This window comes from Poecile atricapillus, chromosome Z (genome assembly GCF_030490865.1).
Source record: "Poecile atricapillus isolate bPoeAtr1 chromosome Z, bPoeAtr1.hap1, whole genome shotgun sequence".
Lineage (NCBI taxonomy): Eukaryota > Metazoa > Chordata > Aves > Passeriformes > Paridae > Poecile > Poecile atricapillus.
The window spans coordinates 12,099,056-12,125,035 of NC_081289.1; the positions used below are offsets into that span (position 1 = coordinate 12,099,056).

Genomic DNA, 25,980 nt, shown 5'->3' on the forward strand with positions numbered 1-25,980 from the left:
CCTTCCGCGCGCTGCAGAACTACGGCTCCCAAGGGGCTCCGCGGCGGAGCCACCGCCTGTTTACCGGCCGTGCCGGTGCCGCTCCCCGCGTGCAGCCGCGCCACGTGACCGGCCGGGGGTCACGGCCGCCCGCCCGCCAGGAGCGGCCTCGTCCCGTCCGTCCCGTCCCGGGCGCTCCGGCCCCCCGGCGGCAATGAGGGCGCTGCGCTGGGCGGCCCTGGCTGTGCGAGCGGCGGGCGGGAGGTGGGCGCCGCCCGTCCCCCGCCGCGGTCGCAGCGGCCCCGGTCCGCCCCCGCCGCGGGAGTGGGCGCTGTCGGTGAGCCCGCGGGGGCGGCTGCGGGTGCGGCTGCCGTGCCAGGTGAGCGTCCGCCCCCTGGACCCGCAGCGCTGCCCGGGCGCGGACCGGGTGCTGGTGGCCGTGAGCGGCGGCAGCCCCGGGCGCGGCGGGCGGGAGCGGGAGCCGGTGCGGGTGGAGCACGACGAGGCGCTGGGACAGGTGGCGATTGTGGCGGACGGCGTGGACAGCAAGACCGCCGTGGACGTCCGGACGCCGGTGAAGTTCGGTGAGTGCGGGGGAGGCGCACGGATCGGGGCATCCCACCGGGGATGGGCTGGCGCTGCTGCTTCGGCTGGAAGCCCCTGTTGGGAAACGGCATCGCGGCCGCGCTGATTCAGAACATCCCGTTCTGCTTCCTGTGTTCCTGGACGTCCTGCGTGTTTGGATACCCGATTTGTTGTGACCCTTTTGCCAGCAGCAGTTCGTGCGAACACTCGAGCTGGTGTTAGCACTCTCATTTGTGATCTGGCAGCTGCTGCTCCAAGGGGACTCGGCTCCGAGACAGCGTCCTCGGCATGCCGGGATCCACCAGCTCCCTTAGCGTTTGTTGGGCTGAGTGGCTGTCCGCAGGATACATAAAATACCAAGAAGGGCTCCCTTGTCCAGTACAAGTGTTTCATTATCTTTTTTGGGCACAAGGCTGTAATCTGTGCAGGGTTTCTTGTATGGAGCACAATTTGGGAGAGCAGCTGTAGTGGCTGAAGCCAGTAAACATCTCTGCTGAGCTGGCGGTGAAGTTCTGACAGGGGCCCTAAGTTTAGGGAGTGCAAACTCAGATTTGTGTTCAGCCATTAACGTGGTTTTGTTTTTTTTCTTATGGATTTGGGCAATTTTCTGTACAGTGCAGAATGTTTCACCATGCTGAAAACATTTTTTGATGTACAATGCACCTGGTCTCTTGTTTCGTTTAAAGTTATTGAAGATTGCTGCATTATTTCATTTAAAGCTCTGTTGCAGTTGTGATATGAGAAATGATGAATAATCCCACCTTACTTACTCTTAATACATATAATCTAAGACTTTTGTAGAATATGATGTCACATACAGCAAAGATACTCTGCACCTTTTATCTTGCTTCACTTTTTTCCTGCCCTGTGTCTTAGGGAAAATTCTGCAATGTGTTTTTTTTTTTCCTTGTTTTCTTTTAGAAGGATCTGAACTGTGTACAATTCAAAATGGAGAAGCCCTATGGGTTTGACATAACATCACTCTCACATTTTCCAGTCTTACTCATCCCTATAATTTACTTTTCTTTTTTTTTTTAACACTGCTTATAACTGAAAGGGTGTTTCTTAAGTATTTTTATCACAACTTAGGGTTTGTTTTGTTTCCTAGAAACTAATATATGCAGAAATATTCTGTAATTAAATACAGAATATTTGTACATATAATCTCACCCTTCCTGCCCTCAGTGTGCTTTGCTGTGTTAGAATGGTTGTACTCATTCCTCCCATGAGGAATCCCATGACTCCAGCAGCCCACTTCCCTGTCTCTGGTCATAAATAGATGCTCAGGGAAGAGTAAGAACAGAACAAATGTAAATTGTATTTCATCTAAGCATTCTCTTAGCTGTCAACTGTTTTCATCACAGGATTTTCAGAGCCTGATACAGCTCAACCCCTCAGTGGATCTCTCTGCTGAATGTCCCTTTACACATGGAAACAGTTTCAGGGTGAGAGCTTCCTGGTGAACTCCTGGCACAATCCCACACTTTAATTTCCTGCTATTTTATCATTTGAGTATGTGGTATTCCAAGGTCCTCCTGTAATTTGTCAGTGAGTTTTAACTAGTCTGAAAAATTTGGTGTCATTGATAAAAGTTTTCAACCTTGCTATTTGTGGTGATTTCCAACTTCTTGTACTGTTGAAGGTGGTGCATAGCTTAGAGCTGCAAGGGAACGTGGAACTAAGGATATTGTTAAAGATATTTGAAAAGCCCAAGTTTGTTCTCTTAAACAGATCATCTGTTACTTCTATATTCATTGTCTCTGTCACTGGACTGTAGCCTGACTGTCTTCTCCGAGAGTCTTGTAGTCTTAACTCTTACCTGAGAACTTGCAGTTGCTATCTTACAGCTCTTCTTTTTATTTTTTCCCTCCCTTGCTTGGCAAGCACAAAGATTACCTTGTCTTGTCTGTAGCATTCACAGGGTCCATCCCATAATTAGTGAGAATTAAACAAACCAGTGTCCCCTTTACCCTTCAATTCTCTGATATCAGGTGTGTCTGGATACTGTAGTCCTTTACTATTTCAGTTTCTCCAGGATCTCTGAGCGACTAATACAAGTCGCTCCAGAGCTGGGTATTCTTGAGGTACAGAATTCATTGTGTTAAGATGTGAAGAATTTCAGCCTTCATAAAGGGAATGTGGGAAACCTTCCTAAAAGTTTTGATATTGAATCCTGATTGATGGAAAACAATCATTTTGCTTTTGTCCTGTCTTTGAAATTCTCACTATATTCTGAATGTCACCCAAAACTGCAGACAGTCTCAGGGGCTTTGATCTTGAAACAGGTTTTCTTTTTTTTGTAGGTTTCTAAGCTGTTCCACTTGGATTTGTGGTAAGCTCATGCAATTCAGGTTCCCTGGACAATCTGTGGATTATGTCCTTACACAAGTTGCTCTTTGTCATCCCATAATTAGCATGATGTTAGTACTGTGCTGTCATCCAGGTGCATCTAGAGATATATTTACAAAAATGTAAGGTTGTGGGGTTTGAGTGTTTTAAGTTTTTACTCAGTGAATTAGAATTTTTGCTTGCCACTGAGTTTCTACTTTTAAGTGTCCTTTCAGCTCTGGTTTGTTTTTTTGATCTTCTGAGTATTAGTTTGTGCTTGAGTTGGTCTATTTATTTATTTAGAAAAGAATTATCCATTAAATATCATTGCATAAGCAAAAGATCTTATCCCTTGTAAAAACACATCTCAAACCGGAAAGGAACTCTGCAAATACTGTGGCTTTTCTCTGGCTTTCCTTGGCTGGGGGAGCAAGATGTTAACTCTGTTCTGCTTAGACAATTTTGCCTGAGCTCTATCAGTCACTAAGCTGTAAGAAGTTGAGAGGTTGATGTGAATCTCTTTTCAGTGTTTTGTTTTCTTCACTTTGGAAGTTAAGGCATTTCATAACAGCTTTTGCAATTTAGGTTGGAGCTTATCCAGGAAGCTGCAAGTTACCTGAAACTCCTTAGAGCCTGAATGAAGAGCATGTATAGAAAATGCTGAGCTTAAGTATGCATTTTAAACCAAAGACCATCTCTAAGCAGCTTAGTTGGGCAAGTACCAAAAGGTCCTCTCTCTGTTCCAGTGTCTAGTTTTGAGCTCTGTATAGAATTTCAATATCATACATGATCTGATAATCCTCTCTGATGCATTTAGCCTTCATAGATGGCAGATTCAGTCAAGGAATTTCTGCTTAATCAAGTTTATTTATTTTGCATGTGTTAATTAAACCTGAAACCAGCTCTCTGATTTCTGGCTATTGTACATTGGCTGCATGAGTACACAGAAGTAAACTGAACTGAGAGCTTGCATAACCATAATTTGAGATAATTCTAGTAGTCCAGGGCTGCTGAGTCATCTGAAAATAAATAATTATCCAGTCTATTTCAAGTATTATAGCTTAAGGCAGCTTAATAAGAAGGGTGCTTAAATGCCCTAGGGTACCCCTGCCTACATTCTGGTACCCAAGTATTTCTTTTTTCCTATATACCTTTATTTCTGATACAAGTCTCTTACACCACAAAGAGCTTCGTGCATTCTTTGTGGTTTATATGGCTGAAGTTGGCTTCAGCCCTTGTCTTTGCTAGGGAGGAATCAAACTGGCTGTTTTTGGAGTTTTGGCACTGAAACAGATTGTATCTTGTTCCTCCTTGTTAAAATTTCATTGGCAATATTATCCAGCTTTCAGTCTGCTTCTTTATGGAGTTGTTTATCCTTGGTTCAGGAACTCAGAGGCAAAAAGACAGAGGGGGTCAATTCCTTGTCCACTATTTTTTGTTATATCAAGGCTAGCAAAGTGGTGTGACTCTGCAGAGGACCAAGGCACAAAGTGTATTTCCAGAAGTCCCTGGTGTTTCTTAATGACTTGTTTATGAATTTTCAAATTTCTGGGTCCTCTTTTAGCACCCATCTTTGATAGCTAGAATTACATTACTAACCCACCTTTCAAATTATGGCAGTAATATGCTGTACAGAATCAGAAGTTTTTTTATTACCCTTATTCTTGTAAAAGTCTTAGTGAGTTTGTAGCATGGCTGAACTGAGCACTCTCAGGTCTTTTCCTCATCCCTTTTGACAGATGCAGTAAGAGCAGGAGAGTTTCAAGCTGATTGAATTCAAAGATTTGCACAAGCAAACTGGCTTTTGGGACTCTCTTCTCAGAAAGCAAACGAGCAAGAGTCTTGGTTGTAGACCTTCCCAAGCACCCTGCCATTGTCCAGTGGGTGAATTAAGCAGTCTGGGAAAGATAGCTTGTTCAAAAACAACATTGCTTTCCAGTCTACCTGTTGTAGTCTTTTTTCTTTCTTTTTTCTTCTTTCTTTTTTCAAAGGAATTGTTACCTTTGAGTGCTATCTACTTCCTTCACTAAGTTTAACCTCTTGGCTTACTGCAGCCATAAAGTAGCGTGTTTGCTGCAAAGATGGCCTGTTTTAGCTCTGTCCCTTGGATTCTCCTCATTTGTCAGGTGACAAAACTTCCATTTGTTATTAATTGGAGCTCTCAGTCTCTCGTCTTCATGGTCTGCAAGCTTACTGTTGTCATGGTTCCAGGAAGCACCTGTCCTGGGCAGCAGTGGGACAGTATTGATCTACAGGCTGTGCTGGGCCGTGGGTCTTACTTGGCAATCTCCCTGGGACAAAGCTTTTGCACATTCTAATTATTCCTTTCATCTTTCTGATACCCTTAGCAAGAAGTGGCAGTGAAGGAAAGACTTTCACATTTGCCTAAATGGAGGTTTCATTACCAAATAATCTCCTTTCCTTTAGGGAGTAATGGGGATCACTGTCTTAGTCCTTCAGTTGTGTCTTGCAGCAAACACTTCCAGTTGCTGTTCAATTTTTCTTCTTTTTTGCCTCTTATCCTTAGAAGAACAAAATCACGTCTTTCCTCTCCTGCCTTTACTTTTTTGGCAGCCACTATGGTGGTCATTTATACAAATGATTAATAGAAATTATTATGAATATACACAGAATCCCCAGACTGTACATTGTCAAACTTCTTCCCATTTCTTAAACCCAAGGGTGTGACAAGTAACAGAAAAATGCTTTTCCTGCCCCTGCACCTTATCTACAAGACCTAGTGATTTTTCTTTGTGGGAGTCTCTGAACAGTTGCAAGGTGAGGTGGCTCAGACTGTGGAGGCAAACATGCTTCTTCATGCCAGGGGAATGTCAGGCTTTCTAGAAGGCTGGGGAGGATGACGCACACCAACGCTTCTCTGCCTGGTTTTGGGTTCTGGTGCTGGCTAAGGGAGCAGCAAGGCCTATGTATTTGTGCTGTTGAGCCTTATTACTCTACATGTGGCCTCAGACACCTGCCAACCTTCTGCCCCAAAATGTGTGTCAGGGTGCCCAAATGTCCTAAGCAGAATTTCTAAAGGAATGGGTGGCTAGGAGATGGAGGTGGAGTTGAAGAAAGATGAGACTTCACTAAAAGTTCACACCCTGCTGATTCCTTGCCACAGGTTAGTCATTCTTCTGCTTCTTAGTGTTCTGTCTTGGAGCTGGATGGCTCAAACACTGGCTTAGGAAACTTTATGTCCATGGTTGGTAGTGACTACTCAGGCTGTTCAAAGTGCATGGCCAGACACAGCCGCAGGTTCTTAAGTAACAAAGAAGCTGCTCTTTTCCTTACTACCTATGGTTACTGTATAACATGATCAAATACTATGTTAAAAATATTAAATTTAAAGACTTTTTTGTTCTGTTGCTAATAAAACTCTTTTAATTCTAGATTTGGATATCAAAACATCAGGAACTGGCTGCGTGAAGATTCAGAAAATAGAATGTGATAGCTGCAAAATAGAAACAGAGAAGGGGACTAGTGTCTTGCAGTCAATAAAGGTACAAAGAACCCTTCCCTACTGTTTGAAAATGGATTGTGTGGCAGTATATAATGTCAAAAATACCAGTTCTGGAGATGAGAAGTACTCTGATATTTCCCATTGCAACACTCATATTGCTATGTGTATAGCACCTCACCTTTCATTATTGCATACAATTGCAGCACAAAGTAAATAGCAGTAAATAACACGGAGTCAGAAGTCCATGTATCTGTGATAGCCAAAGCCAGCAGAAACATTGACAGCAGTAAGCCTGATCCTTGTGTTCCCTGCCCCTCAAAGGAAAAAAAATTGACTGTGATTTCCTGTCTAGTAGGTTAATAGTTATGCCTGCTCAATCACGACTTTGAGACATGCTGCTGATATTTTTTTTGTATGTGTGGGGTTTTTCTTTTTGTTTTTTTTTAATAATTGGTATAACAGCTTTTGACAATCCATTTAAATTAATTTTCAATCAGAAGTTACATATTACATGTCCAAAATACCTGACTGAAATAGATCTGATATATACTGTATGTATCATAGGCATGACCTTGTCTTTTCAGTCTTAACACTAAGTTTGCTGACATAAGCTGTTGTAAAATTCATCACAGTTTATCTGACTTAGGTGCTATTTGGAATCAAATTCACTCAATTGTTTGGCATTGTACCTGCAGGAATTGGTATAAATTCAAAAGAAAGGCCAAATTTTTTGAGATGAGAAAAAGTTTTCAACACTTTTCTCTAATGTGGTAAGAGATGATTTTATAACAGACGTAGGGAATACTAAGCTTAGGGGGGGGTGTAGTATACAATAGACTAGGTTTCCTCTGCATCTAGGAAACTATAGACAACTTGAACCTTCCACATTCTGTGTGATTGACTATTTTACTCTTATAAAGGAACCTAAAATCTAACAGAAGTTAATAGTACTATGTGATGCCCATCTAAAATTTTCATTAAAAATTAGTCTTATGTAGTAATAACAACAGTGCATGAGAAACTGCATAATAAGAGAAGGCAAGGTGGTTTTGGCCAGCAGTAATGACAGTAATCATGGCATGCCATTACATCAAGAACTTTTTGTGGTATCATGGAAAAAGATGGTTTTGAGGAAAGACTGCTAGCTTATCTTCTGGGAATCTTGTCTCAAATAGAATCCAAGATGGGAAATATCTTGAATTTTAAAAATTAAGAGCTGGGTTTTAGTCTGATCTTGTTTTTAAGTACTGTAGTTTTAGTAAGGTGACTGAACTAATTTTTTCTTCTAAACTTCAGGAACTATATATCAGAGGAACAGAATCATTTGGGAGAAACAGAAGTATTAGCCTTCAGGGCTTTTCCAAAACTACTAAAAATCTTAAGGACCAGATGCTGTAGTGCAGCATAAGAGCTGATTCCCTGTTAGGGAATTTGCTTTACTGAGCAAGCTGAAGTGATAGTGCCCTCCTCTGGATGGATTAAAGTTTTAATGTTGGTTCGCTGTTATTAACAAACCTCATTAACTAACAAATCAGGAGACCTTTTCTTTACAGGAGAGAAAAACAGGTCATTGATAAATGACTTTAAATGAAAAAAATCTGGTCATGTAGGGATTATTTAAGAGCACCAGCAAACAGCTTCACAACTGCTAGTTTTCTTAACTTGCTAGAAGTTGTTTGTATAAATTGTAATTCAAAAGAACATGCTTTTTTTTTTAATACAATCTATAGTGTCTGTACAAAAGACTTAAGAGATTTGACATCTACTTTGCTTAATAATGCATACTAGTAATTGAACAGAAAGAAGGAGTCTCTAGGAGGCTTATTAAAGTTTTTTTTCTGGCAGACATTATCCTCATGCCAGTGCAATTTGTCAAGGGTGGTTTTACTGATTTTTTTTTTTTTTTAAATTTTTTTTTTTTTTTTTTGGGTGGTGGTTGTGGCTGTTTTTTAATTGGCAGAAGTCCAGTTCACCCTATCCCATCCAAGTCTCTAGGTCAGCTGATAGCAACAGTAACTCCAAGATACGGTTATGGCATTTAGGTCTTCTTCAGAGTATGAATTATTCATGAATTCTTTATTGAGAAAGTAGTGCTCCTTCTTTTAAATTTTTTTGTCGTGCTTATTACGACAATGCCACCAGGAAGACCCTTTAATTATGTATCCATGTTCCTCAGTTACTCCTGACACCTTCACTATGCTGGTGATAACAAGAATTTCCAAGCATCTCGCCCACACTGTTATGCTTCCTCACCACTCCCCATGTCTGGGCCTGATTCATCCTGCATCAGTGTCCTTCTCTTCTCCTGAACAAATTTTTCTGGTTTTCCTCTGACATCTGTTAAGGTCTTGATAGCCTTTTGCCTCTTCCTTATTCAACCCTTTCTCCCTTGCTTGCAGAAGCCCTGTGAAAAATCAGTGCTTTTTTCTTTCAGCTGGTGGAATATTTCAGCTTAGTGAAAAAGCTACTTGACCATTGTAACTGGTTTCTTCTCTCAGCAAATCCTTCTGTCTGTTAGGTGTCTCTACTGATAGCTACTTCTGAAAGCCTGGTTGGTTTTTTTTAGGAAGATATTCTAATAATTTGGGATGGTGGGACTCAATGTGTGTGTTGTAGTTTTATTTTACTGAACCTATCTGTGGCCATGCTGGTGAGCCCTTGCTTATACACTGGTTTTTCCAGTCTTGCAAGTTCCCATAGTCTCCTCCAAAGTTACATATTTGGAGGATTTGCTGTGTAACTGTTATTCTGATAACAAGCATTATGCCTCAAAGGAACTGTGATGCCACATTGAAACATTTAATTAATTCATCATGTATAAGGAGAGAACAATCTATTCATTTAAATCTGATTTTTTAAAGTTTTTTTTTTTTTTACAAATGGTTGCATTTTATTCTCAAGATCTGCTGGGTTTTTTTTTGGCATTTTGAGAATGGTTTATGTGTATTTGTACTTTTTTTTTTTCTTGTTGGTTGTATGCAGCAACAGCTGAAAGGGTATAAAAGCTATGAAGAAGTTTTTACTTGGAACCTGGCTTATTAGTTAAAAACTTGAGATTTTCCTTATGCAAAACAATTTTAATTAGAATTTGTGTGCAGTGAAACACTGTAGAATCTGGTTCTGCTTGCAGGACTAAGGCTTGCAGTGGTTAATGTGGTACAACTTGAAAAATAAGATAACCATAACTAGAAAAGAAGTTATCCTAACTGTATGATTTTTAAACTTTTTTCAGAGCCATAAAATTGATATACGGACAAACGGTGGCAAAGTAATCGGTCTTGGAACACTTTATGGAAATACAGATATTTGTGCAACAGAAAAGGGGGTAAGTAGGAAGTAAAACTTTCTCTTCAATGGCTTATTCTCCTCATTTCTTGTAAAAGGACTAAATTCAAAGCATGTGCTAAAGAATATGTAAATAACCCTCATTGGTGGCAATTTCACTGTTTCTTAGGTTTGTCTGTTAAATTATTATTATCCTATGCTTGATTTGGATTGATAAACAGGATTCACAGAAAGCAGGAATAAGTATGTGGTCATTCCATCAATATAGAGATTGTTCTACTGATAAAACCCATCAGCTTTAATTATATAGACCCCTCACAACATTCTTAAACTCTCTCCTTGGCTAATATGTAGGCACTTGGATTCTGCAGAAGGCTCAGGAGTTTAATGTAGTGTCTTGTGGATAGTGGCTTGATATTTGTAAATGCTGTAGTCTTCTAGTGTTACATAGTTATAAGAATGGATGAGTAGAAGGTTTTGCAGACTTAATATAATCACGTATAATCTTGCTATGAGATGCAGTGTGAAGAATCACAGAGAGAATATTTTTGTAGAGAACTAGCTTGGTTTTTCACAGTAGATGGCAGTATGAGACTAACCACAAACTACTGCACTCTGGTTTTGTTTCTTGGCATAAGCAGGCAATTCTCCTTTATTTAAAATAATGTAGAGCTAAATTCCTTGCAGTTCTCACACCCAGTCTTGGTTTTAGGTATTGTAATGTCCATGCAGCTGGTTGCACTAGGATTCATTAGATCTGGGGTGTTGCTGTATGAACATGTGGAGCCAAGCTGAGTCTGGCAGTAGCTTGGATGTTTGTTCTGTCAGAATGCATAGGTACCCTTAAAACCAACAGCACTGGGTAGAATCAGGCAGTGGGGGGTAACCCTCCCTTGCCAAGGATAAATTTGAGACCAAACTATTAAATTCCAGGCATCCAAAGTCATCTCTGTGAAGTGCTGTTTGGCACTATTGTACACCTTATAGGTTGGGTTCCCAGATCAGCTCACTTTGCTAGAGCCAGCTGTGAGCTGTTCTTAATGTCCTGATGTAAACTAAGCAACTTGCCATTGGATTTTCCAAAAACTGTCAGCATTAATGTATCTGTGTTTCTTTGTAAGTGAGTGTTAGACTGCCTTTTATGTAATAAATGTAATAATTGTATCTGTATGGGAAAATACAGTTCATATAGAAAATTGTTTTACTTTGAGCCTTTAAATGCTTTTTTAAAAATTGAGTCTTTTCAGAAACACCATCCTTCTGAAATAGTAAAACAAATATTGTGCAGATTAAGTTGAAGTGCTTCTTTGTGATCATGAATATTTGTATACAGTGTGTAATATTACAAGAGGTCAATCTTAGAGCTGTCAAGCTGTAGTAACTTGAGTGAAGTGAGTCATTTTAGCACAAATTCACAGCTACAGAACAATATTTTGGCTTATGTTACTGAACTCCTTACTAACAAACTTTGTAGTGTATTTAGGGAGGACGGATTTCTTTTCTCAACTGGCTACTTCTGTTAATAATCAGTCAGCCTTATGTCTCCTCTGTGTGTTTGTATGAGATGTTTCTTCCATCAGTTGCAGTCATCATTATGTAATTATGGCTCTGTCAGCATTTCCAGCCCCCTCCTGGAGGTGGGGAGGGAGAGGATGTGGTAAAAGGCATTAAGCACTTGAGAAATGAAGAATATTTTTTAAGGGAGGAAGTGGGAGAAGACACTAGTAAAACATTTGAACAGTGATAGCACAAAAAGGAAGGCTAAGAGCATGAATATGTGGAGAAAAAGCTGTATATGTCTTATTTAAACACAAAAATATACTAGTTTTTATCTTGAAAATGTGTTCAGGTGTAAAACCTTCCGAGTCTGATTTAGGCAGATGAAACCAGTGGAACTTGAGTGTGTGGTCAGTTTCAGTAACTGCAACCCCTGAGGCTCTGTGCCCAAGGGAAGGAATTTTTTCCAGAAGATCTGGTGGTTCAATGGACAGAAATAAGGAGATTTGTTTTGCTGGGGAGTTATTAGCTAATCTGAGCCATGGGGACTTTTCTATAACACTTGCTTATAGAGCCAGACATCTATGTTCTGCCAAAAATCTACAAGAGTTAAAGAATTTGGGATTGAAAACATATTTATTTTCATTGAAAAGCAATCCTATTTTTATTTAACCCTATCTAAAATACTTTTTTATTCTTATACCTGAGCAGTCTGACTTTCCCCTCCTCCATGCCCCTGCCCTGATTTGGGTTGTTCTGAAACAAACATTCTTTGTGTTGGTAGTTTTTGTTTTACTGTTCATAGTAACTTCTTTTGATCTGGAGCTGAGACAACTCTTTTTATTACTGTGCAATTTTAAGAAAGGTAGGTGAGGCTGGTAAATGAGTTGGTATGTGAGATTGTTTACAATAAAGCACTTAATTTTTAAATAAAACAATATATCTAAATAGAGTTAAAATTTGCATTCTATAGTAAGAGAGGCAGCTTTTTGAATTTCCCTTTGCCTGCTTAGGAATGCCACAAGGCAGCCAGTTTGTATCCAAATTATGCAGATATTTTCATTTTATTCTTCCCCTTTAAAGTGTGCTTTGCTCTATTTTCAGTGTGCTGATATCAGTGATGGCCCTGCTCAAATGGGAAATGTTCTTTCTTTGCAAGTCATTTAACTCTTAGAACAGGTTTGATCATAACACCTAAAAGGAGAGTGGCTTTCCCTTTACTTGTGGCTGTGGCCACGTGGCAGAGCAGGTTTGTGCTTTGCCATGCAGGGTGAGGGAGTGGGGGGCTGCTTTGTGGGAAACATTCCTAGGGCACATGCAATGTAAATTAAAGTTTAAGATCTCTTGTTAATAGGGTTTTGTTGCAAGCAGCAGATGATGAAAAGCTGACTTGCTGTTTCAGTTGTGATAAGTTGTGCTTTATATTACTGGATTTTGTTTCTATCTGTAGCATAGCCCTAAGCAGCAACACCTGCAGTGATTATAGACATTGACTGTCATGGATTTCCAATTGTACCATGAGTTATGCATAGCATTTTGATTTTCTTAAAGTTTAAGGTATCTTGCTAAATTATTGGAGATCTAATCTGTATTGTAGCATCATGGGAAAAGTCTTAAGCCAGTAGTCTCTTTTGTAATCCTATAATTTAGTAGTTCAGTATGAATGGATGGGTAAGGCCACAGTATAATTTGGCTATCATACAGTCCATACTAAACCACCCTCTTCAGCTCAGTTTTTGGGATACAGTGCAGGACTGAGTTTGTGTAACACTAGTGGCTACTTGTCAGAATACTTCTTCATCTGTAGCTTATTCTTTATATAATATTAGACTGGAAGGGTTGACAGACTTATTTTTTTATATCAACTTTTTTTGCACAGGATGGCAATACTAAAATGACAAGGAAGTTTTAAAAAAAATTTGAGTAAGGCACAGTTTGATCTAGAAAGTCATATATGGTTTCATATAATGGGTACAGATTTTGTGAAATTCACTGCAAGTCTAAGCAAAACAAAAACAAATTGAGTGTGGGGTCCAAGTAAGAACTATTGCGTGTTCCCATCATAAATCAAATTTAACTGAGAATAGAATTCAGTCTCATATGGTTGTTGCACAAGCATGTGAATTGTTCTGTTTTGTTCAAATAGATTGACATTATATCACATGGCTCCTCACTTTTACATAGATAATCTCACTTGTCACCTCTTACTTCCCAAATCGATAGTGCAACTTCTCATATTCTATTCTTTCTCTCTGTTTCTATTGAAAAGAAGTAGAAATGGAGATCTTATCCCTGTTTTTTCAAGGCTTTGTATGACTTGAGGCTTAAGTCCAAGAATAGAAGCCTGAGTAACCAAGGTAATAGGAAAATTATGCTGAGAAAAAGGGCAGCTGGGTGAGGCTTTTTTGCAAACCTTCACCAAAGATATATGTACAAAGTAAGCCAGTTAAAAATCTTCATAAATAGCTGCATGTAAGAAAGACAGTGGATGTTTCAGTTTGAGGTGGCAGAAAATTGATCACCAGTGCTCTAAGTGTCATAATGCTGTATCCAGTCTTCATAATTTAAGTTAATCCTTCTTTTACTTTTCAAAATGAAGTGTTTAATTTTTGAAAATTAAATCAAGTTTTTCTTTCATCTGTTTGTGACAACTTGGGTTCTTCACCTGAGTGATGGATGCAATAACTCATAGGAATGTTGTGAAGACTCATTAGTCCTTAAGTCAGAGGTCTTGGATGAAAAGGTTTTTTTGTTTTGTCTTGTGTAGCTTTTAACTAAGAACCTGATTCCATTTGTCCTGCACTAACAACTGCTTTCCATTTGTTTTGTGTCTTAATAGTGTTACTTCCCACTGCTTTTTCAAGCTGTGATGACAAATTTTCAATTATGTTTATTTCTCCTAGAGTGTAAATATAGAGAAGCTGCAGGGGACAACCATCAGTATATCTACTGAAGATGGGCTGCTGAAAACAAAGTATCTCTATGCAGAATCAGCATCTCTCTCTTCAGAATCTGGTGATATTATGCTGGGAAGTGTTCATGGTAAGAAGGAAAATGTGTCACAAATGAAACTGCTTTGAAGGTGTTCAGTAATGTTCACAGTAACAAATGCACTAATGCAGTAGACTATCACTAAATCAGCTGTGCACAGTATATGAGCAAAACAGTTCTTCTATTAGAGACTTGATTGATTTTTTGCCACCTAGCAGACTGTATTTTTCAAAACAGTTTCATAAGCACACTTATTAATAGCAAAAAGTGTGTATTATAGGAAAGAATGTCACACATACTAAGAACATCAAAATATTCTAATATTCAGCAGTTAAAATGATACTTAAAGTTGTCAGGAGGCTTCTCTTCCCCTCTCCCCATCCTTTATTTTCTTCATAGGAGAAGCAACTCTTGGACAGATCACCTATAAAGAGCTGTTGTAGGAGAGAATCATAATGAGAAGTTTTTATTAGAAATGGCCTGTGTGTTTGCTGGCACCTTATATTAAGAGTGGTGACAGTTTCTGTTTTTAGAAGAAGTTCTTAGAACTTCTTAGCAGTCTCTAATCCATCCACCCTTTGGTGTCCTTCCCCCAGATCTAAAACTAATAAACTCTGAGTCTTTTATTTAAGCAGCAGTTGAGGTTCAGATCTGGTGTGGTTTTCTAATTTAACTAAACTCCCACTGAATTCAGATGCTGCTGTAATGCATTTGTGGTGATTTACCATTGAGTAAAACAAACTGGAGCACGTACAAAGAAAATTACTCAGCTCTGTCAAGGTTCCAGATTTTCAGCTATATCCCTTAAAAATAATTTGCTACAATTTCTTAGCAATTTTATGTTGTCATTTTGCTTGAAAAACGACTTCTTTATTCCGTGAAGGAACAAGTCCTCTGTCCATTTATATTAAATGTGAGAATGGTTTCTAAACCTGTTAGGTAAAGTTAATTTCAGCATGCACCGACAGAAATAAGCTGTCTTTTTTCTCTTGTTATTTTATTTTTCTAACATGTAGACTTTTATTATTTCTGGAACTTCTGTCTGATAAGCCATGCTAGTTTGGCTTTTTCTTTAACTTTTATTGATATTGTGGAGTGATCAATTTGTGAGCAGGTTCATGTGCACATCCAAGAGTTTTTTATTTTTTTGTTATAAAAATGAAAAATATTTCATAAAAATGAAATCATAAATGCTGTAGTTAATAACTTACTTCCTTCAATAATGCCTGTTGCCATTAAGCTGAAGAACAATGTGAAAACAAATAGAATTGCATCCAAATTATGCAGACATTTCTTACATTACTTCAGGATTATTTTTATGACCTCTCTACTAAATGGGTTTGGAACACCTAATGTTATTTTAGCTGTACATTTTTTTTTAAAAAAATTGCACATTAACATTTGCTTGGTAATTTTACCCTATTTTTTGGGGAAAAAAAATAGTTTTTGTAAAATACCATGTTCCCCAATCATATTTTAATAGAGCAGAGGCTTTTAAAGTACACATACAAACACTTATTAGCAGACAAGATAGCTCCTATTATAAATTTCTGCTAGAAAAAAATGGTTACTTTGACTTCTGTTTGTTGCTCATGGGGTAGCTCAATTGCAGGAGTTTCCCAAGAAACAATCTGGTCCAGGTGTTTACTGGCAAAAGTCAGTTTCCCTACAGCTGACACTATAGAAGGCATCAAATCAGCATATCCTGCACGAAACTGAGCTAGATGTCACTGCTTTTGCACTGGGAAAATTGTAGTTAGGGCAGCACAGACTTTACAAACCTCTCTGAGACATTTTGTGGTTGAAACTCAGGCTGTACAATCATGACACTGGTAGAGCTCAGGCTTTCACAACTGCTCATTTGCATGCTTCATGCTCCTGTGGCAAATGAGTAATGCATTGTTCTAAAAGGCATTAGTTTTGGGTAATTTTCACCAGCTTCTGTAAAAGGCATTACAGATGTTAGGTGCTAAGGTATTAAGCTTTTGAATTGACACCTGAAAAAGAAATTTGATCATGTGAAATTTCTTTATTTAAGAGACAATAACATTACAGTGCACCTTCTTTACCAAGGGTCACATGGGAGGAACAGGAAACCCCCTCTTTGCAGCAGTCCCAAAGTCTTGGGTTGAGTTGCATTAAGTATTAATTTATTTTATAAATCTACTTCAAATTTGGACTAGATATCAAAATCCTTCCCAACTAACATTTAAAATGGGCTCAGTTAGACCAAGCTTGCTCAAGGCCTTGTCTACTTGAGCTTTGAGTGTTTTCAGGTCCAGAGGTTGTATGACCTTTCTGGACATCTTGGTCCACTCTGAATTATTCTTCTGGAAGAGTGAGGAAAAAAACTTTTTAAAATCATAATTTCTATTATGATTTGTAACCATTATTACTTCTTCCTTCGTTCTGCATCACCATGAGAAGAATGTCTTTTTTTCCTCCATACCCTCCCATTAGGTAGTTGAAGGCCACAAGAAGACTCCTCCTCAGCCTTCTCCTTTTAAAGCAAAACAAACAGATGCTCTCAGAGCATCTGTAGCTTGGCCTGGGTCTCTAATCTTCTCAATGCCTTCTCTGGCCTTGGTTAAGTACACCAGTGTCTTTCTTGACTTGAAAACTGGAGACAATATTCTAATGCAGCCTCACAGGAGGGCTTTACTTGCAGTCTGTACTGATCATACAGCTCAGTGTGCAGCTGACTTTCTTTGCTCACTCCCACTGGGGACGGTGTCCATCAAGATGCCCAGGTCCTTCCTCACCTGCAAAGCTTCCTTGCAAACTGTCAGCACTCAGCTTTTGCTGCTTTACATCAGTAAAGCCTGTGATGGACTTTATATTTGTTCTTGGCCTTTTCTTCTGTCCTAGTCTAGTAACTATTCAATTATCTAAAAGAATCACACTGGGAAACAAGGTTACTGAGGTTACTTCATGTATTTGCCCACTAATGTATATACAGGAAGGGGTGAACATACAACTGCCTTGAAGTTCAATGACTTGAATAAGACAAAATAGAATATCTGCCATCTTCCAAAGGTAGTGCAGTCCAGTGCTTGAGCTTGGTGTTCTATGATCCCTCCAGAAAATATACCTCTTGATATACCAAAGTGTGTTCTGTACTGTTCAGCTACATTTCTGTATTTCACTTCTGGATTTTCATTTCATTTCTGTATGTAGAGTGGAATTGTAACTTCGCATTTTAAATTTTCATCAGACTGAAGTACAGACATGTCTATAAAAAGTGAAAATAAAATTAATTTCTAAAGTGGTAAAAAGTTGCATAATGGTTTATTTTCCCTTTTTGTGCATTGAAATAATCCTGCCTTGTTGAGAGCCACCAAAACAAATTGAAGGAATATAAATAGCACAGCATAAAGTGTTGCCTTTGAATCCCAAAATCCATTTTCTGCCCCTGGTTCTATACTGATCCTGATTGCAGTATGGTAATTTGAAATTTTACAATGTTCATTGAAGAAGCAAAGATTGTAGGTGATAGAAAACATAACTCTTTTCAGAAACCCCAAAACACTAACACTGCTCTTGATATTCTGATAAAATTTCTATGTTTTGGATATCATAGTATTGCATTACACTGAAATTGGTTGTAATAATCAATTATTTGGTATAAATACCTTTGGTCTTGGCTTTCTCTTTTTGCTCTTGATATGCCCAAGAAATATTTACCTAACTTAAAAATCCTAAGGTAAGCGTTGGCCTTCAGAGAACAGGTGGTACATGACCAAAAGTGCAATTCTGTGCACTGTCTGTAGACAGTGCAGGACATTCCTGTCTGCTTCAAAAGCAGCTTTTGTTCTAGCTAGATGCTTGAAGTGAGCTTTTCACACCAGTACATTGTTTTGATGTGCAGCATTGGTGGTTCTGCCATATAAGTATGTGTCTAAAACGAATTTGATTTCTACATGTTGAATATTTTTCAAGGATCCACTTATCAAAACAGAAACAGGTAAACAAAGAGCAGACCCAGGGGCTATATGCTGACAGAATATAATCTGCCTTCAGCTGCTCCATGGGAGCTGCTGGCTGACAAAACCCTAGGTCTTTTTGTAGGTTGTACCAAACTAAGTGCCAGTCATGATAAAATGAGGAAAAGGGTGGGATAATTATAGCATGCCTTTTAAAAACAGGAAAGAGTGAAGCCAAACATCTTTCAAGATCATTGAAAAATGCTTTTGTTTCTGCTGTGATTTTCAGAACTCCGAAGTATTTTGTGTAGTATGTGCTTGGAAAGATTAATTTAAGATTGTTGATGATAGGCTGCTTTTCTAGCTTTTAGCCCATGAACCACTAAGAAAAATACAGGTCATATACAGTGGAATGCACTCTGCCCTGATCAGTGTTTACTACTGTGTAATTACATAAGACAGGGTAGAGCTTAATCCATTTGCAATTTTTAAAACCTCTTCTGAAAGATCTGAAAATTATGACTATTGTGTATTACTGAACTGCACTCAGTTTCTGTGATCAGCCTTATTCTTCATTCTCTCTCTCAGGAGATTGAGAGAATGGCAGGGATGACATGGTGTGGTTTAGTTTTTTATTTAAGGCATTTTCTGAGACATTTATACATGGAACTGTAGAAGTTTGTACAATTTAGTTACTATTAGCAGTATAGATGTCTATACTGTCACAAGGTACATCTGTTGTCCTTCCAGATTCTCTTGATGTTATGGGTGAAAGGGCAGAATTTTGAAATTTTAAGGCTGGAACACCTGTGGCTGTTTAAAGTGATGCAAGTTCAGTAGAAGACCATTCTACATTTTGTGTCTGACACACTTTGCTTGATGTTCTCCACTTTGCCTAACGTACTCTGAAGTCGATGGAAATGTTGACAAGGGGTTGACATTGAAAATCAGAGTAAGTTTGGAGGGAGTAGGAAATGTTCAGTGGGTCCAGGAAGTAGCTTTGCAGATAACACACAGGATTCCCTCCAGCAGATGTGGGGTATAGGTGTATAAAAGAGGAAAATAGAAACTGTTTATGTTATTCATGGAATTGAATTTAAATCACCCATAGTGCTATTGCAGGTAGCAGAGCAATTAAGAAAAAAATTGCCCAAAATAAGACAATACTGTGCATTAACCTTGCACATTCCTCTTACTTTTTTTTTCTCCCTCAAATCCAGGTGGTGTCATTGACTTAAAGTTTTTCTTGTCTGGAATCACTCAATTGTTACCCACATGTGTTGAGACTTTTGTTTGTAAAGCAACAATATTTAATACAAATAAATAATTTGTTTCAAAAATAATGTTTTTAACATTTTCACCCTTTTCATTATAGGTAATACCAACCTTCAGACCAAAACAGGGAGTATCACAGTAGGTAGGTTCTGCTTTCTCTCTCTTTCTTGCTCTTCTCCTTTCTATAAAAGCTAAATGTTCCCACGGGAAGTAAAAAGGAGGTGATTTCACACAGATGATTTTGCCTCCTTTTCAGGAGTAACACTGATTAGTGTGGCTGAATAAGACCCTTTTGTGGTTGGGAAAGGCACACAATCTCATGTGATACCCAATAGTTGCTGGACTTTACGTAAGCTAGACTGAGTCTAGGTGTCATCTTTTAGATAAAGATGGGATAAAAGGACATGAGAATTTTTAAGTCTACATCAAATACAGTTTTGCCCTTAATGTAGTTCTCTATCTTGCATTTATTGCAAACAGTGGTTAGCTATGTTTAGTTTTTATATCAGGAAGCTAATCATTGATGTATTCTTATTTGGGGAGGTGATGGGAGGGCTTGTGATAATTTCAGTGCTTTCAAACTATTATGCTAATAGTTTTCCCTTCAGAAATGAAAATAGCTCATAAACCTTTTTTTGGGAACCTGGGCATTTATATGACAGGATAACTCAGAGCTATCAGTTATGGTATACCTTCTATCAGTGCATTTTATAGCACACAAACACCAAAGTGAGAAACTCAAATTCTAATTATTGCTATGGCAGAAAGTTGAAGTAACAGAATCATAGACAAGGCTCAGTGTATTTTTTGAATGTAGAAAAATTTCCTCAGGCCCAAATCTTGAAGACTTCTGCTGGAGATGTTAACTGTAGTCACTCACTAAGCATATTTTGGAGACAATCTCTAAGAATTGTTCAAGGACTGTTAACAAATCTTATGTTTCTAAGAGCTCTATATTAACATTCCTGGAAAATGAATGCAAGACACATTCTTATGAGTTAGTCATTAAACCACAAAATTAAATTCAACTTGCAAGGCTGTTTTTCCTTCTCTTAAATAAACTCACAGGATATAAAGAGTGATTAAATAAAGGTTTCTTAATATAGGAGGTAGCTTTTTCCATCAACAGATGATGATTATTTTCCTTAACTAACCAGGTTCAGCTTAAGCATTAAGACACATCTTACAGTTGAAGAAAGTTTATTTTTCAGATTTCAATTCTGACAGCAGTAGCTAGACTTCATCCTTTTCTAAAGAGCATTAAACATCCCTGGTATTTTTATGGATTTTTCTAAAGGTAAAAGACTTTTAAGATCCAGACTTTCAACTGAAAATGTGAGAACGCCTCCTATTCAACCAGTTTGCTCGAGGCCTTATCCCTTCTTTTAGCTGGAAGGAACCTACAGTGATCATCCAGTCCAACTGTTCTCTCTGAAAAAAAATTGCTTCCTAAAAAAGAACCATTCCCATTAAACCTTTCACTGGACACGGGGGAGAAAACCTCAGCACCTCCTTGTGCCCTTCCCCAGGTAGCAATGATGTCACCCCCCAGTTTCCTTTTCTCCAAATTCAACAAGCCAGGTTGTTTGGTTGTTTGGGCTTTTTTGGAGCAGAGGAATTTATCAAAAAGAGATTACAGCCTTTACAACCAGTAGATATAACTAAAAAATTGGGGTAGAAAATAGATCATTAAGAGGTAAAAGGATAGCCTGGATAATTTAGTTAGGAATGGAATTGTTTTTGTGAGAGTTTTTGCTTTGTGTATTGCATCATTTGTTCTGCCAGGTCCTCATGGTGAGTATGGTCAGGACTGCTAAGGATTTTTCAGTAGTATGTGCAATTTTGTGAATTCTAGATAATAAATAATAGTGAAGTCTATTCAATGACTACATTTCAGTTCCTTATAATACTTTTCATGTGACAGTTTTAGAACAATGAACTAAATAAAGAATATTTGCCAGTTTTCTATAAATAAGAAATACAAGATAGCTAAGCAGAAATTAAATCTTCACACTTCAGATATGTTGGAATTTTATTCTTCCTCCAGTCTGTAATCAAATCATAATAAATATTTGGTGTTCCTATAGAGATTGATTCTGTCACTGATTTTACCATGAACAAGGTCAGTCTTTAGGTGCTATTAGGAAAAGTATGTTTTTACTTAGATTTAAGGAAAGATCACTTGTGTTTAATCCTTTCTTTAGTGCTTGGCTGATAAAGTGAAGGGAGAAGTGATACTAAATGTTACTTTTGTAGGTCTTTCACTGATTTTTTTGTGCAGTCTTTCCCAAGTTATGTGACTTAAATTTTATTCTTCAAGCCCTTTTTAATTTTCATAAATCTTAACAAAGACTTTTGTCCTTGCCAAGGACATCTTGCTTCACTGTGCCCTTTTTTTTCCATCTTTTTTCTCTAGTACCAGTAAATTCTTAAATAGCTAAAGCTGCTCAAGAGTGACCATCTGTTCCATTTCTAGTAAAAGGCGTTGTCCTTGTTCTCCCCCTTGAAAAACCTGGAGAAAACCTTTTCCCTGTCAGTCCTCAGCAAACTCTGAATTCAAACTACATTTTTTCCTTATTTTTACCTTCAGTTATTCACATTGGTATCAGCTAGAACTGGGTATATATTTGAAAATAAATTGCCTTAGGTTTAATCTGTGCTAACCATAAAATACGAATTGTCTCTATTACTATTTGTTATGTGTTTTATCCTATCAGCCTATGCTTCTTAGTGTATGGTAATTTTTTATTGTTGAAATACTTATTTAGATTTGGGCACTTTTCTGTGCCTCATCTTTGGGTTTTTTGGGGTTTTTTAAAATCCATTTTTCTTTTATTCCCCTTTATTTGTTAAGAGTTAGAGACAAACTTAAAACAGCAACTCTATGGACTTTGAAGAAGTGATGAACAATTCCATGTTTCTTGGTATTATTAATTGTATATACACACTTGTATTTAACATCATATCTGTAACATTCATTACATAAATCATATTCTGTTGTTTCCATAAAAGATATTTCATGTTACTTCCACAGGTCAAAGCTTAACAGTTGTTTGCTGTACAGTATTTTAATGTCAGGTTTAGTGTTTGGTTAGTGCTGCCAAGCTTCTTGGTGGCTTTGAAACTGCTGTAGTTTCTTCAGCCATAGGAAACTTTGTATTAGTGAGGTGCTCTGGAGTCGAAATCTGGCAAGTCATCCTCCCACAACTGTTCTTCAATGGAAAATGCAATGTCTTCCATCTCCCTCAAGGTTGTTTTTGGCTTTCTGATAAATCTGTGCCTTGGTGAGCCTGTCCTTACTGCCCTGCTCCTGCTTCCTTTATTCATGCTGATGCCTTCTGCAAACCCAATCCAGTCTCTCACAAAATGAGAATTCTTTTTATTTTAGTATTTATTAATTGAAGATCTAGGAAAGAACACTTTGTTCAGTCTTGTAGAATCACAAAAGTTGTCTTCTCACTGGGAAGAATCTCACAGGAGCTGCTTTTGCATTTGAGAAGTGGGAAGAGTAAGGTTTCAGTGGGTAAATGTTGTCTCTCTAAAGCACCATCAGCTGGTGGTGTGTGGACTGTTTGTAGCTGTTCTCCCTGGAGAGAGCTGCTGTTCCGTCACAGGAGACTCTTCTTTCTTCCTAGAATAGATAAGGAACTTACTATGGGTTGTTTATAGCAGGAGAGTGGAAGGCTGAATGCTTCCTGTATCTGTTGCCAACAAAATCTCTGTCAAGATTATGTGGAGGGTTGATAATTGGCTGTTACTAAATTTGATGGTGAATATCTGCAAAACAGCTTTTGCATGAAAGCTTCTAGTGATCACTACTTAAAATGTGCATTTAAAAAGTTGATGCATGTCAAATTTTCCAGTTCTAATGACTTTAACTTTTCAACTATTATGAGCAACCTTTTAAAAAGTCATTAGTTAAAATCAATGTTTCATTTTCACTTAGACAAGCAAAAGAGTTAATTTTTTTTTTTCATATTTCGAACAGGCCTTCTTTAATCCAAAGTCTTGACATGTCAGAAGCATTCACATTCAGTTCTAGCTACTAATGTTTTCTTTATAGCCAAAGCCCTTCTCCATTTCTCAGCTAAGTATGGATTAGCTGCTTTTTTTTAATTACTTTCCCTTCCAAAGAAATCAGCTTTAGCTGTGGGATAAAGATCCTTTTCTGTGTTTTTGCTGTTGTAAGCAATGCACTGATCTTTGGCATCTGTGCTTGAAACCTGGGATCAGAAAAGCTACAGATGAATTTAATTAGAGGTAAAACTGTATGGCAAGCATAAAATGTTGATATGACACATCCTTGTCGTGATTAATCAAATTCATTCTCTCATTAATGCTTTTACTTTTTAAAATGGGAAGTCTCATTCAGGTGTTATTTTATTATTTCAGCTACTTCTAACAGTTTGGCTGTTGGGTTTCATCTGTGCATATTCAGAAACCAGTCTCTGTCAGTATCTTAGGATTTCTTGCCAATACTTTAATTTCTAGCTTTGTCTCTAAAAACACCTCTCAGTAACTGCCTTTTGCTTACTTAAAAATGTAATTTTTTTATGCTCCTCTAGAGTTTCTTTATATTTTCTTTGCAATTTTTATTATGTATAAGCCTGTTCAGTAGTTTGAAAGTAAACTCTTTGGGACTTCACTTAATATTGTGGAAGTCTATGTATTTAAAATTAGAATACATTGCAAATAAAGACTACTGAAGGGTACAATTAAAACTTCTTAAGACTTTCTATTTGTAAAAATTCTTCTTTGCAAAGTTTTATGATCATAAATTTCTGCTAGTAAGGTATGAAAGAAAATTTATTCTCCCTATTCTAGGGCACAGAACAAATGCTGTTTTCTTGCACATATTAAACATTTGTTGATCATTCAAATGTAGTGAATTAGACTTCACAAAGCCTGTATTCAGTTATTCTGTGTAACAAGATGTTGCAGTGAACAGCTGCTTGATTTTTGCATGGAGTTGCTTTCCTGGGTAAAGTTCTCCCTGCACAGACTCCGAGCAAACGAACTCTTTTGGAAACTAAAAGAGATCTTAGTATTCCAGTTTTGGGCTTGATTTTCACACAAAGATGAGGACATTCCTGCAGAAAGAAGTGCACTGCAGTTTGGCCCTTGTAGATGTAGAACAACTGCAGAGCTACAGCCTGAGGACCAGAGTGTGTCCCAATTCTGGACTAGGGAGATAGGGTTTTTTCAGAAAACTGTTACTCTTAAGTGAAGGCTGACATCCTGTAAATTATTATGATACTTCTTAAACAGACAAGAATTGATAAAAATCAGTTTGAGGTATAAAGAAAAAATCTGGTAAATCTTAACTTAAAAAGAGTAAATGATACACAAGTTGTTTGTTGTTTTTTTTTTATAGATTCATCAGATGGAAGTCTAAAAGCTTCTACGTATCATGGGACAATTGATGTTTATGTCAGTCAATTAAGAAAAGTGGATCTGAAATCCCAGAAAGGTTAGCAAACTAAATAAAATATTTTTTGTGGCAGATTTTGGTGTAAAAGAAAAGGAGATAAAGGTTTGGTTTGGGTTTTTTTTATCTGTCTCTGAAGAATAGTTTGTGATTGTTGGCTATTTACATCCTTTTTTTTTCATCATTATTGGAAGATGTCTATAAATACTTAAAATATAATAAGCTCTGTAAGGGATAAGAATACTTAAGATGGATTAAAAGTAGTTGTGGTTTTCAATGTTTTTCTTTTTTTTCCTGGCAGTATACCCAGCAGAATTCTGCAGAGCTGACTAGTCTTACAGTGTTCCGTTGCCTTGAGCTGTTTTCTCCGTGATGCTGTATGTGCAGTGATAACTGACACACATACATTTATTTTTCTTCCCTTCTGACTGAAATGTCTACTGTGAAAATTTGAAGGCAGAAAAACAAAGATAGGAGAGCCTTACATAAGCATTTGGCCTTAATTTTCTCTCCTGCTTACTCACTAAAATTTCTCTTCTTAGTTAAAAGCTCTCACCTCAGGTTGAATTCATAGTTTTGCCACTCTGAAGATATGATACTGTATATTACAGAGCCCTGAAAACATCTTGTTGATTCTAGTTGGGAAAAAAATCCCCACAACACCAAAAAACCCAAAATGCAAACAAACAAAAAACATCCGAAATATGCTACAGCATTTTTATACTTGGCTTTAATGTCGTGTCAGGCACTTCAGGTGGTTTAAGTGAACCTGGTATTTGGTCCACTTCTGTCTCCTCTGAGACAATGCCTGTGCCCTGTTAAAACCTAACAGTTACTCAAAATGGGACTGATGGTGTCAATGAATTGAAATAATTTGTGCATCTTTTTGTACAATCAATTTTTTTTTTCATTAGTGAAATGAAATTTATATTATTTCTTGGTTACCTTTTGTGTCACTTATTTTGCTAAGTTAATGTCTATTTGAATTAGAAGAGGAATATATTTAATAAAAGCTAATTAATGTTATTTTTAAAATATTTTCTGACATCTCTTCTGGCAGCACAGTTTAGTAAAGGCAAAGTTGAAGTTCTGTTTCTGTTTACCCTGTAAATTCAGAATAACTGCCGACAGCTGCAGTGTAGAAAATGTCCCATTTGTGATAAATGAGCTGCGTGTGTGTTGGTTTTTATGAGTCATCACTGTGCAGCTCTCCAAAGAGGACCCAA

General features: G+C 37.8%; 1 protein-coding gene across 3 annotated transcripts in view; it reads left to right on the top strand.

Annotated features, from left to right (window-relative positions):
• Positions 1–70: 70 nt before the first annotated feature.
• The window catches only part of LOC131573212 (protein FAM185A-like), a 38,768-nt gene continuing 12,858 nt past the window's right edge, over positions 71–25,980 (top strand). For 2 of the 3 annotated variants that reach the window (XM_058826940.1, XM_058826941.1), the window contains exons 1-6: positions 71–563; positions 6,286–6,395; positions 9,588–9,680; positions 14,041–14,179; positions 19,427–19,468; positions 24,701–24,796. In XM_058826940.1, the coding sequence (XP_058682923.1) occupies positions 194–563; positions 6,286–6,395; positions 9,588–9,680; positions 14,041–14,179; positions 19,427–19,468; positions 24,701–24,796 (850 nt within the window). In that variant the 5' untranslated portion in view covers positions 71–193. The remainder of the gene's footprint in view (positions 564–6,285; positions 6,396–9,587; positions 9,681–14,040; positions 14,180–19,426; positions 19,469–24,700; positions 24,797–25,980) is intronic. The other variant, XM_058826939.1, reaches the window with a different exon arrangement.